The sequence below is a fragment of the Apium graveolens genome, chromosome 8 (genome assembly GCF_009905375.1).
Source record: "Apium graveolens cultivar Ventura chromosome 8, ASM990537v1, whole genome shotgun sequence".
NCBI classification, from domain to species: domain Eukaryota; kingdom Viridiplantae; phylum Streptophyta; class Magnoliopsida; order Apiales; family Apiaceae; genus Apium; species Apium graveolens.
Window position 1 is genome coordinate 247724877 of NC_133654.1, and position 16375 is coordinate 247741251.

The window sequence follows — 16375 nt, forward strand, 5'->3', positions numbered from 1 at the left end:
ATGTCCAGATTTTTTCCAGAGTTTAAACTTGAGGTGCAGAATGTGTCTCTAGATCTACAGTTACGTGTGAACTACAAGAAGTGGAGCTGATAGCTTCACTGTCGTCGGCTTCACTGTCCGAGAGAGATCGATTTTGGCATATTCTTTCGAGAATTGGCACATGCCTATGTTGTGGAAAAATTAGAGGGAAAAGAAATTTGTATCATCACAGCAGGGGCTTGCAAGTTGCAAAGCCTTTTTTCGCAATTAAAATCCTTAAAAACCAGTAGAAATGCCACAATATTTTCTCGAAGAGACAACTATCAAATTAAATCAGACTGTTGGCTAGTCAATTTTTATAGAAATTTTTCTCCCAGAACAGCGCAAAGCCTCTCTACAATGTCATAGATCATGAGTATGTACTACGCAGAAACTCGTATAGCCTGAATAGTCCTAAGAATACACTGGGTAGCAGCTGTCCCTGAAGTAAAGACCCAGACAGTTCTAACAATTTAAGCGTTAGTGTAAAAATTAATAAGCAGTGAAGCAAGATCTTTACTGCCCAGACTGCTGTTCTTATTGCAGAAAACCAAAAATAAACGTGAAGTAGATACTACAACTAATAATGCAAGGAACAAGAGTCTCATATGAGAAACAACATATTTTAAGTTCTCTGTAACTTGATGAACAACGTTCCAAGGAACAGTTTCTCAAAAAAAAAAGTGCAGTGGAATAGAAATTTTGGAACCATTCTTAATCATGCAATAGACAATAACAGGCATCAACAATGTTTGAATAATTACATTAAACCTTTGCAGCCTGGAACTTCAACCCATTCAAGTCCAATTTCGAGTAAACCACTTTCAACGTTTTTCAATCTAAGGATCATGTCCTGAGTAATCTTTCCTTTGTTCCAAACAATTGCGCTTTCATCAGCTAGGCAGTTATTTCTATTGGGCTGAACTCTGTTAACTTTGGTACCATCTGGAAGGTTTTCTAACCCCATCTTTAAACTTTCTATATAATCATTGATGTCGATCACAGCTTCTCCCATTCTGTCATCCCCGCTGAATGTGTCCTTGTCGTATACAGTCTTAACATAAAATTAAACTTCATCAGTAGGGTTACTAACTAGCACCAAGACTATCATTATTCTGACTCAACATATGCAAAAGATGCAATGACATGAAGTCATCAGATACATTTGTATACATCACATTGCAAAAGGAGGTACTTATCACTTTCTATATGCTCTGCATTCTAAAGTGCATATCTGCATTTTAGTTTAAAATTTCATATATAATTGCAATTTCAAGCTAAACCCGATAATGAAAACATGACTTACTAGTTTAATCGGAAGGCTTAAATCCTTAATGGATAGAGTGAGTTCCTCATTCCACACAGGATTGCAGTTGTCATGGATCACTTGAGTTTTAAGTTTCTGTCAATGCATGAACAAGCTGTCAGAGGACTTTGTTACACCACTAACAAAACACAAGTATAGCACATTGTCAATACAATACAAGGATCATGAGTGCAGAAACAAATTAAAGAAAGAGTAGAGCCCAAATTTATGAAACATGGATGACATCTATTTAACTTCATTTTGTCAACATACTACATTTCAAAACAAACATATTAAAATCAAATGTTTTTTAAGAAAAACATATCAATATTGAATGTTTTTCAAGAAGATAAAGTTTCTGAGGGAATATTAAAGACCTGGCGACCCATAAGGACGACAACATAAGGATCACTGGAGACTGCATCACGGACGGCTAAATTCCTTCCTCTACGTATTTTTATTTTCAGAAGGCCCAGCAAAGCATTCATCGTTCTGGAAACACCAAGGTTGATAATACTTTTTCTCGATCGTTTTCAACTCTAAAGATTGTTAAATTCAAAGATTTCATAGAGTTGTAATGTTTGCATTTGTATATACCATGTCACACAAACAAAGACACAAACTTGTGCATATAATTAAGGATATAGAAAAATGAAAAACTTCCGCAGGACTTGAGATAATTTAGGAGATATTAATTGTCCACCCTCCACCTATTATTCTTGTGGCCTATATTATTTACTGTAGTCTCAACAAAACAATTTTTGTTTAAAGATTTTTAATTTGTTTTCATGATTAATTTAAAAAATAGTGAATTATTATTAATATAATAAAGGTAACTATAAAGTATACTTGAACATCACTAGCCTTGCTGAAGGTATCTAATGGTGGTTGAAGGCTCATGGCAATCTTCTTGCTTGATTGCTTAGTGAAACCTTATCAAGACATGCTCTGGTAGTATCAAACTATATCTTTGTTTGAGGTACTTAATTCTCCACAAGACTAAAAATTGGATCAAGTCTCCGCCATATATATTTATCAATGCATAAGATTCTATCATAGTAAGCAGGACCAAGTTTCTGCTATCAATTTCAATCATGTCTATCGAATATCACTAGGTTTTGAACATCTGTATTGGATGTTGGAGGATTAATAGCATTCCACAGAAGAAGCAATTGGTATAATTAGACATCTGTTTCATACTGGTCATATCCTGTACAAAGTTTCAGCAACCCAACCTAAGCTCAAAAATTATTCCATTAAAATTCATAATGTTTTAACTTTTTGGAGCTTCCAATCTACCAAATCCAGCATCATTGACGAGTGGAAATTATGTGCTGACCATTAAAAATAACTTTACTGATGAAAGATACAATTAACCAAGGTTCATAATACAACATTACAATGTAGATTCCTTCTTTTTTTTTGAAAAAATGAAGTTGCAAACACTTTAGTATGTGGGTGTCAAATCATTTTAGATGTTAAACACCTCTTTCTCAATCAATATTAGTGGCATTAACATCTCCAACAATATCAGCGAAAGACACTCTGAGCATTGCAAGCATGGCCTCCTCAACTTTCATTGAGGTGATCCTCTTCTGGCCTAAAAATACAGGGATGTGAAACCTGGAAACATAAACTGGCAAGGCTTTATCAACATGTTTAGGGATATCTAGGAAGTGCTATATTTTTAAACTTTAATTCTTTGAATGGTTAAACTTTAATGAGGGCAATTCTTATTTTTTTATATCTATATTCTATTAACACATAAACCTAATGACCATCTGATCAAATCAACTGATCTTGGGTACAGGGTGTAGATAACTACTAAAACTTACATAAGCACCAAAAGATTCTGATTCAACAAAGTTCTGAGCTGAACAACCAATGTTGAATGTTTAAACAATAAGTTTCCTCGTGATTACAGGACAACCATTTTGAGTGCAGAAAACACAACATATTAAATAACAAGAAGCGCAAACACACTCCTAAAATACTTGAGTTCTTGACCATGACTTGGACAGGGCAAAAGTGCATCAGTTATCTTTGTTGTTAACTTGAAACATAAAGGACAATCAAACTAAAACTAAGAATTAGCAAAGTTATGTAAAGTAAATGAGAACAAGTCTTCAAAAATTAGAACCCTTACAAGAAAAGGTAAATCTAAAGAATGTCTCATCAGGTCAAAACTTTGGTGCCAAAACATGGATTCAAAAGACGGTGAGTAACTACCATTGCCGCCAAACAAAAGCCATCATAGCTAAAGTTTGTAACTTTGTATCCTGAGAACGGATGAGATCCACGAAATAATTTTAGAACGTATAATTCAGGTAAATAAGAAACAACATGAAACATTATTCCATTTGGGGTTAACGATATAAAAAGAAATATTTCGCATACCTGAATACAAGAACTACTGATGCCTTGCAGGAGAGTAGGATGTCATACTTCAGTTAACAGAAGCTGCTGTAATAAAGAGGTAACACTATCCAGTCTAAAAGTTATACCAAACGAATATTTGACCCCAAATTTGGTGTAATGCTATTCATTTGGTTTAAATTTTACACTATAATAGTGTAAATTAATACTATTACAATGATTTTTTAGTATACATGATGAATACGGTGTTTTGTCAACATATTGGTTCTTACAAAGACCATCTAACATTGACTAACAAGTCAAGCAACCCGGTTTATGGGTCTTGATCTTGAATCTTATAGGAGTCAGTGCTTCCGATTTACCCAGACACGGACCGCTTGTAACATACATCCAACAGAATGTTATATGTGTGAAGATCGGACAACTTCTTCTTTTAATGGTATTGAGCACAGCCAATTCTTTGTCCATTTACACTTTTAAACAATATGCCCGCTTGAGAGTATTGTAGGTGACTATATCAAGCATATTCACCTACACCATTCATTATCTCAATTGTCCACTTTACGGGAAACAATTTCATCGATCATCTGTTTAAGCAAACCTGAAACTCTTCCTGTCGACTGAAGTTGCAAAGGACCTGAAAGATCAGAATGCAATCCTTGACCGTAGATTAATGCCTTTCTCTATCATTTCAGAATGGAGGTTTAAAGCATTATCGACTAATCGTGGCTTGCACATATTCTTCGCACCAGGTCCTCAGTCAGGCTGTTCCATAGATCTGAACAACCACGAGATTATTAGAAGTGTGACCTGCCTTGCAAAGGCCTTTAATGATGCAATTCACGGAACACGCAAATAGCACCATCAAAATTATCGAAACCAGATTTAAATTTCTGTGGTACTAATTGGTGTAATTGTATATGAGTATCAGTATATGAAGGATGAATATCAAGAATACAAATTGATGATGAGCAACATAATAATTGAGAACGATAAGGAATAGTGATTAAAGAAAACATTGGTGGGGCTACTGTGTGTTTCTGTGCGGCTGGTAGAATAAATAAGAGTCTATTTAGGGTTACGCTACAGATAACATATACATTTGCAGTTCTTGTAGCTTCTATAAATGGGCTGGTTCGGGCCTTTGGGCTTAGTTTCAAACAATAAAAATAAACAGTTTCTTTTGGGCTGACATCTCAATTGAACTCATATTTCAAACTCTCCTTTAAGGTTTAGTAGCATAAATCCGTGCATCAATCTCGTGCGATGCACGGGTCCCATTAATATTTTAAATTTTTATTTATTCAGTTATATTATATTTTTAAAATATTTATATAAATATATAATGATTATAAATTTATAATAAAAATAATAAAATAACATGTGGTCGTAATTTAGTAGAATAAATAGATTATTTCTAGTAGTTTAACAATTTAGTAGTTTGGCAGATATATAACACTATTATTTAGTTGTATTCGTAGTTTAGTAGGATAAGTATATTATATTTAGTAGTAGTTTAATAATTTAGTAATTTATTATATATATAATATTATTTATCTATTTTTGTAATAATCAAAATTAGTTATTATTGTTGAACCAAACTCTTGAACCAAATTATCTCTATTCCGGTATTATAGTATATATATAGTATAGATATCATCAATCTTATGTGTTAAACTCTTATTAATTTGCTATATCATCTTCCACTAACAATTCACTCATTTAATTTACCTTCAATCTCCCTCTCTTTCATTTATTATCTTCATTTATTATCTCTCTTATCCATTTCTCAAATCTTTCTTACCCATTTCTCATTCTTTTTTTTCTCATTTTTATATTTTTAAATTATTAACTTTTAATAGTTTCATTTTCTTGACTAATTTTATCTTACTCAAAATTAATTTTAGTTACACAAATATTAATTATTATATCTTTTTGTATTTAATAAAAAGTTGATAATCAATATTTGTACCTTGGGAAATGTCATTTTTTAAGTTTTTATGTTTATATTTTATTCTATTCTCATTAATATGTAATAAAAATATTGTATTAATATATATTATTCAAATTAAACTATTTCAAAATAACTTTTTAAAAAATAACTATAATATAACCGGATATCGGTCCGTGAACTAATCTAGTTTTTATAATATTTTGGTATAAAACTCCTCTACAACTCAACTCTAAAGTTACACTATTTTGGTATCATACCAAAAGTTACACCAAATTTGGTGTCACACTAAATTTTTAGAGTTTTTGTATATTCTTATGTTGCTCTTGTACTCATATAAAACAAATTTGTTTCATTTGTATCCCACTACTTTATTACCTTTTAACTTTATTTTTGTACTTTTAGTGTTGGTGGGTTTGAGTTGAATTTAAAAATAATGGTGTTTTTATACCATTTGATGTAAAAATTACACTAAAATAGTCTAATGAGTTGGAGATGCTCTTTGGACACACGCCATAAAATTCATTGCACTTGCCCATAAACACCACATTAGAAAATTCGTTAGTTAAATATTAAATGTAAACTTTTTTTAATTATTAGTTATTAATGTTAAATGTATATTGGTAAAAGATTATTATATTTAAACTTGACTTTTTTAAGTTTAATATTATCCTACAGAGTCTTTTTTATTTTTTAAAGAATGATCGTCAAAAAACATATAGTTACTAAATTTTTGAATGATGCTGGCTTGCTAAATACTCTCTGTGAAATTCTGTCAAAAAAAATACTCTGTGAAATGGAAAATTTTGAAGAGGGGACAGCAAGGCATCAGACAGACGTGTACTTTGGCAAGGGATCAATATAAATGTATGGTAAATTGCAGGTTCAAAATTGATTCAAGAATACACAATTATAAAATCAATTACCAAGGGACCAAAATCTTTACAGGAAGGCATGCTGTTCTTATTACAGGACATTTCATACAAAATTAAATTAGTTACTACAATACATGTAAAAACCTATGGAACAACAGTCTCAAATAAGACTCAACACTCTGATGAAAACAACATATCTAGACTTCTCTGTAACTTGATGAACTTGACGTTCTACTGAATAGAAGTTTTTAAAAGCAAATTACGCTACGCAAGAGACAACATACGTGGCAATGTATTGAGTAATTACATTAAGCCTTTGCAGCCTGGAACTTCAACCCATTCAATCCCAATCTCGAGTTCCCCACATTCGACATTTCTCAGGCGAAGGAACATATCTTGAGTGATCTTTCCTTTGTTCCAGACAATAGCGCTTTCCTCAGATAAGCAATTTTGTCTATCTGGATGACTTTTATGAACAACGGTACCATCTGGAAGGTTTTCTAATCCCATTCTTAAACATTGTACATAATCTTTGATGTCAACCACAGCCTCTCCCATTTTGTCGTCTATGCTGAACATGTCCTTATCGTAGACGGTCTAAATACAAATAAAAATCTCATCAGCACGGTACTAATTGGAAAATTTAGCACCAAGCTACCATGTCATGTACATATGTTTGGAACAAAATCACAATGCAAACGGATATATACTGAGAGTTCAAAACCAATCATTTGTATTCTTAATTTGTATTCTGAAGATAGAGTGAATTCAACCGAATATGAAAATATTACTTACAAGTTTAACCGGAAGGCTCAAATCCTTAACGGAGAGAGTGATTTCATCGTTCCACTCAGGATTGCAGTTGTCATTGACCACATGAGTTTTAAGTTTCTACAAGTGCAGATATGAACTGTTAGTAGCAACATAAAGTAAGGTTTATATGCTCAAACTCTCTTTTTAATTGTAAAACTACAACCATCAGAAGTGCAATAAGAAATCAAAAAACAAAAGCCTTCCATGAATAAATTTAGCATTTTAGCAAAATAGAATTTTACGAATTCCATAAACTAGATTTATTCTCTCCATGTTACTATCAACAATTCATCATAGACACAGTCAGGAATAGAAATGTCAAGTTTTGTGCTTAAGTCTTTACAATACGAGGAATGCAAGGAAAATAAAACATATATACACTGCTAGGATCATTGAAAGATTCCAAGGACTCCACGCAGAATCGGTCTTATATCATTAGAATGGTGATCAATATTATTCTTCTGCACTTTTAGAGAAGCGCATAATAATTATTACATTGATATGCGCCTTTTTAAAAGTTAAGTTCTCACGATAAAAATTGTTCTCATCTATCGTTGTACAAGTTATGAAAAGAGAGAGACCTGACGGCCCATACTGACGACAACATAAGGATCGCTGGTGACTGCATCACGAACAGCTAAATTTATTCCTCTACGCACTTTTACTTTGAGCAGACCCAACAAATCATCCATTTTTCTGAAACCACCAAGGTTGATCACACTTTTTCTCTACGTTTTTAATTAAAAAGATTATCAAATCGGAGATTTCAAGGATTTGTAATGCTTGTATTTGTATAGATCATGTCAAACACACACACACACACATTGTGCATGTAAATGAAAGATATAGAAAAATGAAAGACTTCTCAAGGACTGGAGATAATTCAGGAGAAAATAATTGTCCACCCTCCAACTTCAGTTCATTTGGGCCTTTATAAAGATGCCAGTTTATGACTATAAATATCCACAATGTACAAGCTGTAAACACAAAAATTGAGTACCTTCTTATCTTATGAATGAAAATATATTAATGTGTCCCCTTTCTTTATTGGTGTAAAATGACCACCTTATTCTCACCACTCCCTCGCTAAAAATATAAATATAAATTATTATTTTTAGGTGCTATATAAACCACCCTCACAAATCCGGCTTGTTTTGACAAGTTTCGAACTCTTAACATCAGATTGTTAGTTAGAGATTAGAGATGCCATTAATATCATACAGATTTTCCGTATATGCAACCTAATACCAATTCTTATTTCCAAATGATTACAGAGGGAGAGAATAATAACTATCAAGAACATTGTCGTCAATATTAAAACCGACTTGCATTGTCCTAGCTTCTTTTCCATTCTTCAAACAATATAAATAATAATTTGCGAATGGTAGAAACACTAAGCAATTATTCAGTATTCGTTCCCAGAGAATTTTATGTCTTCCTTTTTCGAATTTGGAACCGAAAAGGACTGGTATTTCCGCTGCATTGGCATCAATCCGTGGCATCAAATCTCCCCAATACATTGAAATGGCACTATTTTTTGTTTCTTTTTCGATTTTCTTGATTTTAAAGTAACTTGAAAAATGTTGCTTTCTAAGCAAAAGTTATCGGAAGTGCTGGTCCGATACATTTGGTTGTGAATACAGAGGAGCTTGTGGCACACAGTGAAGCACAGTACACAACTTCAAAAAAATTGTGGAAAGTTTGGTAATCTGATTCTCAATTTCAAATATGTAAACAACTTTTTTGCATAAATTTGTAGATGACATGTGTGTGCGCGCATATATTATTTTTGTGACAGATGGGAAATGTAATATTCAAAGAAATATGCATTAAAATTGTCTGCTTCATGTCCGTACGGGAAAAAGTTTTTGCTCTGAAAATAACATTCCCCGACGACCTGGTTGCTAATTTGTTGGATTACTGATCACAGCTTTGTGTCCATCGGAGACAGTTAGTTCACACCGGGTTTGAAATTTTTTGTTGTGAGAAAATCAGGTGGTGGAGAAATTCATTGGCAATGAAAAATCAGTCACCGGTGTTATGCCCTTACTTGCTTGGGAAGGTGCACAGCATATCCATGAAGCAGGGACATGAAAATTGGAGGACATGGAAAGAAAATGCTTTTCAGATATAAGATAGAAAGTTATATAAGCATTACTTTCAATCTAAAAATTTGAAAAGTGTATTCAACACTTGATTAACGGTCGGAGGATTTTCAAACTTAAACACATAGAATTAGTTATGCAGGCTTGTCTGAAAATGAAAAAATCAGAATGATAAGTATCATTAAACAGCCTCTTAAATAAGATTAACACATGATCTTTAAAAACCTACATTATCTCGGATTGTTGTCAAAATGTTTCATCATCAGAAACGTGTAAATTAACACATGGTTCAGTAGATCTAAATCTCCGGAGATAACTTCACACTAGATTATCCAAGTTGTGGAGACAATGTGATTGCTCCGCTTTTCGTGAATTTTCGCCTTTGTTAATTGTTGTGGCTTGGCTGCCAGCTAAAGGTATGTCCAAAATGTAGGTGATTCAATTGAAAAAGTGCACTCCTCTGAAATCCTAAAAGTGATCCTAGAATCAAAGAACCAAAAAACTATCTTATCGTAACACATTTTTTTTCTTGGTGGCACAGCCATTAAGAAAAAAGATTACGCATTATTATCAGGTTAATGTTTTGCTCACTTTGTATTTGTAGGTGTTTAGGTCGTCAAACTTCTTTGTTTTAAATTGAAAAAAGATACATATATATCCATGCCTCCATGGACTGTGAAGATATGTTAAGTTAAGAAAAGTGCAATTTACATTTTTACATAACCATACACAAAATTTCATGTAGTAGGCGGAGGCGTGCCTGAAGGTGTGCAAGTGTTACGAGGGACACATTTTTTCTATATACATATGTATATATATGTTTACTAAAATAGGAAAAAGAATATTTAGTGAAAAAATATAATTTTTTTAATGTTAAAAATTTGTAAATAAAAAATAATTAAAAAAATATTATACATTTAAATAATATTAAATTATTATCTTTGATCAGTCATATTAATTCTAAAAATACTTATATAAAATTTTTTTTAAAACGAAAGTCGCATTATAAATCATTATTAATGCTCTAGTTTGACTAGAAAAGATACTACTTTTAATGAAAAAAGTTTATAGTTAACTAATATATTTATATATAGTTATTTTTTATTGGTATCAATATATATATTATTATACATTCAAATAATGATTCAAATTTTAGATATATTATTCATCTTAAAATATCCAACTTTAATGTATATATTTTATGAAACAAGTCAATTTAATATAAAAAAAATTAAATAATGGGTTGAAAAGATCTAAATTATAAGTTTATGTATAAATTAATTTTTATTTGAATATTTTTTGTTTATTAATATTATATCTTACTTTTTTATAAAATAATATATCATAAATCATATGTATAACTTATCTATTAAACATAAATATTTAATCTCTAAAATATAGTATAACATATTAAAATTTTGTATAACTGTTTTTTATTTAATTTTGATTATATAATAAAATTACTTTTTGTATTTTAATTATTATATTTTGTTTATAAACTTCAGATTTTATTATTTCATGTAATTTTAAAAAAAAAAAATTAGTAGGACATTTTTTTAGATTTTGAACATGGCACTTAAAATCCTAGGCACGGCTCTGGTAGTAGGGGTGTATAGACGAACCGCTCAACCGCATCCAACTACTCAACCGCTCGCAATCGAACCGTATTTTGCGGATAATCGTGAAACGCGGGTTGGTTGTGGATTTAAATTTTAAAAACCGCTCATTCGCAGTTTGGATGCGGTTTTAAATTCTTCAAAATCGAAAATCGCAAAATTGTAAAATCGCAACCGCAACTCGCAACATATATTTATAATAAAATATATTTCCAAAACTGTAGTCGATATCAAATAAATTAATAAGTATACACATTTATTAACTAATCTTAGGTTAATGTTAGGAACCATTATAAGATATATAACCAAACAAATGTAAAATGTAATCAACATGTAATTTTTTTATACTTTCTTTTTTATTTTCTCTCGCCTCCATATTTTTGTATATTTTAAATATCCTTACTCCACATGGAGCATTAGTTTGTATTTAATTTTTGAATGTAAATTTATCACGTAACTTAAACTTGAATTTATTAATATTCTGAATTTATTTTTTTGTAAATTATTAATTATTTTAAAATTCGCAACCGCAATTGACGCGGTTAACCGCAAGCGCTTGTGCGGTTGCGGATGACAATTTCAAGCGCTTGCGGATGACAATTTTCTAAACCCGCTCTTCGAGGTTTGATTCGACTTTTACTCCAAAACTGATCTGATCCGAATCGCGTACACCTCTACCATGTAGTAATACGAAATATCAAGAATAATAAAATAGCATCCACTTTAATTAATCCCTGATTAAATAATATACCGTGTTAGCTGTCCATTTTTTTTCCAAGTTCAACATGAGTTTAACTATCAAAAAAATTATTGTAATTAAAAAAGTATAAAATATCCTGATTGTACATAAAAAAAACTTGTGATTACTTGTCAATTCAAAATGCTTGCATGAAAATAGAAACCCTCAATTTACATAAATGGAATGACAAATAGGTGCCAAGCTACTATTGGTTAATGAGTTTTTATATCTTGGTAAAACAGGCAATACAATTGTAGAGAATTAATAAAGGAATCCAATTAGCATGTATTCCGAATATTCTCCTCCTAAATCCTCAAACTTGAACTTGACTGAGCTTTCAATAAGAGATTCTACAACCTTCCTTTCTTCTCGAACATTATGCCAAGACAAGAGTAGGAGTGATCTTTGTCAATCTCCCTTCCACCGTCGTACCAGTGCTTAATTTTTAAAACAAATTTCGAAATCCAGATTTGATATTGGAAGAGTTTAGGAGTGATCTTTGTTGATTTGTGATCACTACTGCTTGTTTTTTTAAAATAAGAAGATGTTATAACTCAAATTGTTAAGAGTTTAGTTCCTCCGTCCCGGCTAATTTTTTACGTTTGATTTGGGCACGACGGTTAAAAAATATATATATATAAAATAGTAAAAAAGAAAAAGAAAAGTGGGTGAAGTGGTGGAACCCGTTAATTTTTAATGTATAAAAGGGAGATAGTGGAGTAAAAGTAGTGTGAAAAGGAAAAAAAAGTGGGAAAGTGATTGGACCATTAACTATTTTTGGTAAATTTTGAAATATAAACAATTGGATGGGACGTCCAAAAAAGAAAATGTAAAAAAATAGTTGGAATCTAAGGATTTTCGTGTAATGTAATATAATTCATTTATAAAATTATAAGTCATATTTATTAAAAAAAACAAGGAGATGTTAGGCTCCAAATTCAACTTCAAAATAAATTTCATATTTCACGTAGAAAATTGTTTCAATTTTTTTTTATCACAAATTTACATCATAGAGCTAGTAGCTAGTAGCCAACCATAACCAACCGACCAAAATTGGGCTTAATAGCAGAAAAAATCAATTTGAATAAGACTAGTTTTTTTTATTTATATATCGGTGCTCATTACACCCCTGTTTTAATATTCCCCGTCCCAATATTTCTTTACACTTTCTTTTTAGGGATGTCGAATCTAATTCTTTATATTTCAAAATTTATCAAAATTAGTAAATGGGTCCCACAATTTTCCCACTTTTTCTCTCTTTTCACACTATTGTTACTCTACTATCTCTCTTTTATATATTAAAAATCAATGTGAGCCACCACTTCACCCTTTCTTCTTTTTCTTTTTCACTATATTATACATATTTTTTAATGTACATGCTCAAATCAAACGTAAAGAATTGGCCGGGACGGAGGGAGTATATTTGATCTTAAAAAATCAATGTGGGATGGTTCATGACGCTGCATGTAAAATAAATGTGGTGTGGCCTAGTTTTCATTTTGTTTGTTCTCTCTTTTTTTAACACGCATTTCGTTTGTTAGTTACCATTATTTGATATTTTCTCGAAAATCTTTAGATGTTAGATTTTTGTTTGTTGAACTATTTTGTCAAAAATATAATACTAATAATAATATTAGTTTATTTAAACTTGAATTTATAATTACAACCTAAATTAATATTTAATATTATAATTCTTTTACTCAATTTAAAATTTTCCGCACATGATAGATATTGTCAAAAAAACAAAAAAAATTACACACACTCATCCAGCACGGCTGCCCAAGTTGATGAAAGTGCAGTATAAATAAATCTGCTGTGCATAATGCAAAATGCATGAGCATGATCAACGCTCTGTTACAACTGCACTGCATAACAGAGTGAAAGAGTTTATTGTCAGAACGTCTCTGCTCTGCACTCTGGTACTACAAACCCTGATGTTTATCCCCTGTTCCATTTCTTATCACTTTCAGTTTGCTAGATTACAAAGAAACTGATTCTATAAGGATGTTGCTCACTAAGAAGACGAAGAAACAGGCTGCCTCGAGCAAGGAAACTCGCATATTGATAAGCGTCACGGTGATTGGAAGTCCCGGTCCAATCCGTTTGGTTGTGAATCAGGAGGAGCTTGTGGCTGCTGTTATTGATGCAGTTCTCAAGTCTTATGCTCGCATTGGTCGGTTTCCGATTTTAGGCACCAATCTCAATAGTTTCCATCTATATTGCCCTGCTTCCGGAGCTCAAGGTAATAATAATACGTTTAGCGTAAATTACAAAGTTGTAATGCCACTTTTTTATGAGTTTTGGTACCTAACATGCAGGTGTCAGGGAGTTCTTATCTAACACGTTGCTCCAGAACCATTGGATATATATATTTTAAGGATTATAGACCAGTGTGTTAAATAAACGGTGTCTGACAGGCGCTTGTCAGGGATCATGACCCTTTTTTTTAAAGGCAAAAGTAATGTCTCACAGTATATTGGTGTTTTAGCAGTTTAGAAGACGAAATTGATGTTTAGGCATCAAATTACAATTACCAAATTGATAAATCAAACAATAACCACTGTGCAATTTAATCCAATATAAACACAGTTTCTTAATAAAATTTTAAAGGGGTGCTAATTGTATTGGTTCTGTTCACTGTAGCTTTGAGTCCATGGGAGACAATCGGATCGAATGGGGTTCGAAATTTTGTTCTGTGCAAGAAGGCTGAGATGGAGAAGCCAATTGAAAATGAGAAACCAATCACAGCTGTGCAGTTTTCTGGGAAGGGAAATGGCAGGTGGAGGACATGGTTCAATAAATCTTCGAAGATACCTTCGCACTAGATTTTCCAAGTTGCAGAAACAATTATCGAAATTGATGAAGAGGAAAATGTAATAACGGAAATATTAGAGCTGTTTACGTTAAGATCAACCGTGCTAATGCTGTGAAGAATAAAGCAATAATAAATCACAACTTTGAAATGCAGCTATAGCACGAAACAACTAAAGTATTATAGTTTAGGCCGATCAAATTATAATTCACTGTATTTTCGTTTGGACTATCTTAAAAAATGTACACTCATCAAATTTTTTATATCACTTTTTTGACATGCTTTTTGATATTTTTTAAAGTATAACTCCTTTATATATATTTTTTTAAAAATTTAGTATAAAAATTTTATGTTTAAACTTTTATTCAAAAAAAAATATTACGAAACTATATTTTATAGAAGCCTCGAAATGCGTGTAAATAGTAAATGTATGGAAATCAACGTGACGGAGGGAGTAACTTATAACTTAAAGTTAAAAAATATCACATAAGTGATATGAATATCTTAACATTTAGGTGCTTGGATAATTTTACTTATAAGTTACTTATAAGCTGATATTGTATTTGTTAAATAATAATTTATAAGTTATAATTCTTTTAAAACAAAATTGAAATTGCAAATAACATGAATTAATAATTTTAATAGATGAATATGAAATATAAAAGTGATAATTTAAAAATAAGGATACAGATCTCGAGATAATATTATATAATATACACTATTCATCTTGACATAAATAAAATTATATTTAAATAGAATTTCAATTAAATTTAAATAACTAAAAATTATATAATATGATAAATTTATACTACTTATAAAATACAAATAAAATAATGATATTTAAATAAAATAAAATATGATTAATTCTAAGTCGGTATCTTGATCGAATTCTTCCGATTACCAATTTATACATTGAATATAAGCAAAACTCTTATCAAGAAAAGGTTATGGTTTTTTATATACACCACTAAAATATCATTTAATAACAATATTACATGAGTAGCCGGAAGAAATAAAGATTATTTTTCGCTTTAAAAAGTAAGGCATAATATTTTATATAATATAAAATAATTTTGATATATGAAAATAAATTGAAAAAAAATGCTTCAGAACAAAAGAGGACAAAAACAGCAGTGCACAAGGGGAGAAATGAAAACATGGAATGACGAATGTTAACAACACCTGACATTCTAACTTGTGAACTAAAATTGATTTAAAAACTAATTCTACTTATTTTGCCAAACCATCCATCTAAAGGAGAATGACCATTGGACCCTATATAAGTTCAAATGAAGCGTACCCAAATATGCACAATGTCGGCTCGAGATTCATTAGATTCATAAATTGAAGCATTTATGAGACAAAACGGTCGGTTAAAATAGTCATAATCGACCACGGGACATGGTCGGTTTTAACCTGGTCGGTTATGATTTTTGATCAGGTTTAACCCTCATAACCGACCAACATAGTGGTCGGTTAAGTGTCTGGACATTTTATTCAGATGTGGGGTCACTGTGTACACGTGGCAACACGTGTGCATACGTGTTGCCACGTCACTGAGTCATAACCAACCGAAGGTGGTTGTTATGTCTATTTTTAAAAAGTTGACTGGAACTCATAACCGACCGTGGTCAAAGTATGCACATCGGTCGATTTTATTTCAGAAGCTAATTCAAATGTCATAACCGACCGTACTAAAACCGACCACCCTCTAAAGGAGACGGTCGGTTTCATGAAGAAGGTGGTCGGTTATGTCCCTTGACG

The 16375-nt window shown here is 31.5% G+C and overlaps 3 protein-coding genes across 3 annotated transcripts; 1 reads left to right on the forward strand and 2 right to left on the reverse strand.

Moving 5' to 3' along the window:
* Window positions 1-529: 529 nt before the first annotated feature.
* Window positions 530-4791, reverse strand: LOC141677105 (protein C2-DOMAIN ABA-RELATED 9-like). The gene is made up of 6 exons (XM_074482859.1): window positions 3722-4791; window positions 3471-3603; window positions 2811-2947; window positions 1702-1816; window positions 1325-1420; window positions 530-1072 (listed from the first exon to the last, which is right to left on the reverse strand). Exons 4-6 carry the CDS (start codon window positions 1810-1812, stop codon window positions 779-781), a joined length of 501 nt encoding a protein of 166 aa, XP_074338960.1. The 5' UTR covers window positions 1813-1816; window positions 2811-2947; window positions 3471-3603; window positions 3722-4791; the 3' UTR covers window positions 530-778.
* Window positions 4792-6552: 1761 nt separating this feature from the next.
* Window positions 6553-8224, reverse strand: LOC141678579 (protein C2-DOMAIN ABA-RELATED 4-like). The gene is made up of 3 exons (XM_074484923.1): window positions 7921-8224; window positions 7322-7417; window positions 6553-7123 (listed from the first exon to the last, which is right to left on the reverse strand). Exons 1-3 carry the CDS (start codon window positions 8029-8031, stop codon window positions 6830-6832), a joined length of 501 nt encoding a protein of 166 aa, XP_074341024.1. The 5' UTR covers window positions 8032-8224; the 3' UTR covers window positions 6553-6829.
* Window positions 8225-13646: 5422 nt separating this feature from the next.
* On the forward strand, window positions 13647-14881 carry LOC141678771 (uncharacterized protein At4g22758-like). Its single transcript, XM_074485153.1, has 2 exons — window positions 13647-14041; window positions 14443-14881. The coding sequence occupies exons 1-2, from the start codon at window positions 13804-13806 to the stop codon at window positions 14622-14624; spliced, it is 420 nt and encodes a 139-aa protein (XP_074341254.1). The 5' UTR covers window positions 13647-13803; the 3' UTR covers window positions 14625-14881.
* The last annotated feature ends 1494 nt before the right edge of the window (window positions 14882-16375 follow it).

Bases quoted from the DNA above. Each gene is read 5' to 3' on its own strand.
- LOC141678771 (XM_074485153.1), top strand. From the start codon at position 13,804: ATGTTGCTCACTAAGAAGACGAAGAAACAGGCTGCCTCGAGCAAGGAA. The intron at 14,042-14,442 runs GTAATAATAATA...TGTTCACTGTAG, and splicing joins CCCTGCTTCCGGAGCTCAAG to CTTTGAGTCCATGGGAGACA.
- LOC141678579 (XM_074484923.1), bottom strand. From the start codon at position 8,031: ATGGATGATTTGTTGGGTCTGCTCAAAGTAAAAGTGCGTAGAGGAATA. The intron at 7,418-7,920 runs GTCTCTCTCTTT...CTGCACTTGTAG, and splicing joins TCGTCAGTATGGGCCGTCAG to AAACTTAAAACTCATGTGGT. The intron at 7,124-7,321 runs GTAAGTAATATT...ATTTGTATTTAG, and splicing joins TGAGCCTTCCGGTTAAACTT to ACCGTCTACGATAAGGACAT.
- LOC141677105 (XM_074482859.1), bottom strand. From the start codon at position 1,812: ATGAATGCTTTGCTGGGCCTTCTGAAAATAAAAATACGTAGAGGAAGG. The intron at 1,421-1,701 runs GTCTTTAATATT...ATGCATTGACAG, and splicing joins TCGTCCTTATGGGTCGCCAG to AAACTTAAAACTCAAGTGAT. The intron at 1,073-1,324 runs GTAAGTCATGTT...TTTTATGTTAAG, and splicing joins TAAGCCTTCCGATTAAACTA to ACTGTATACGACAAGGACAC.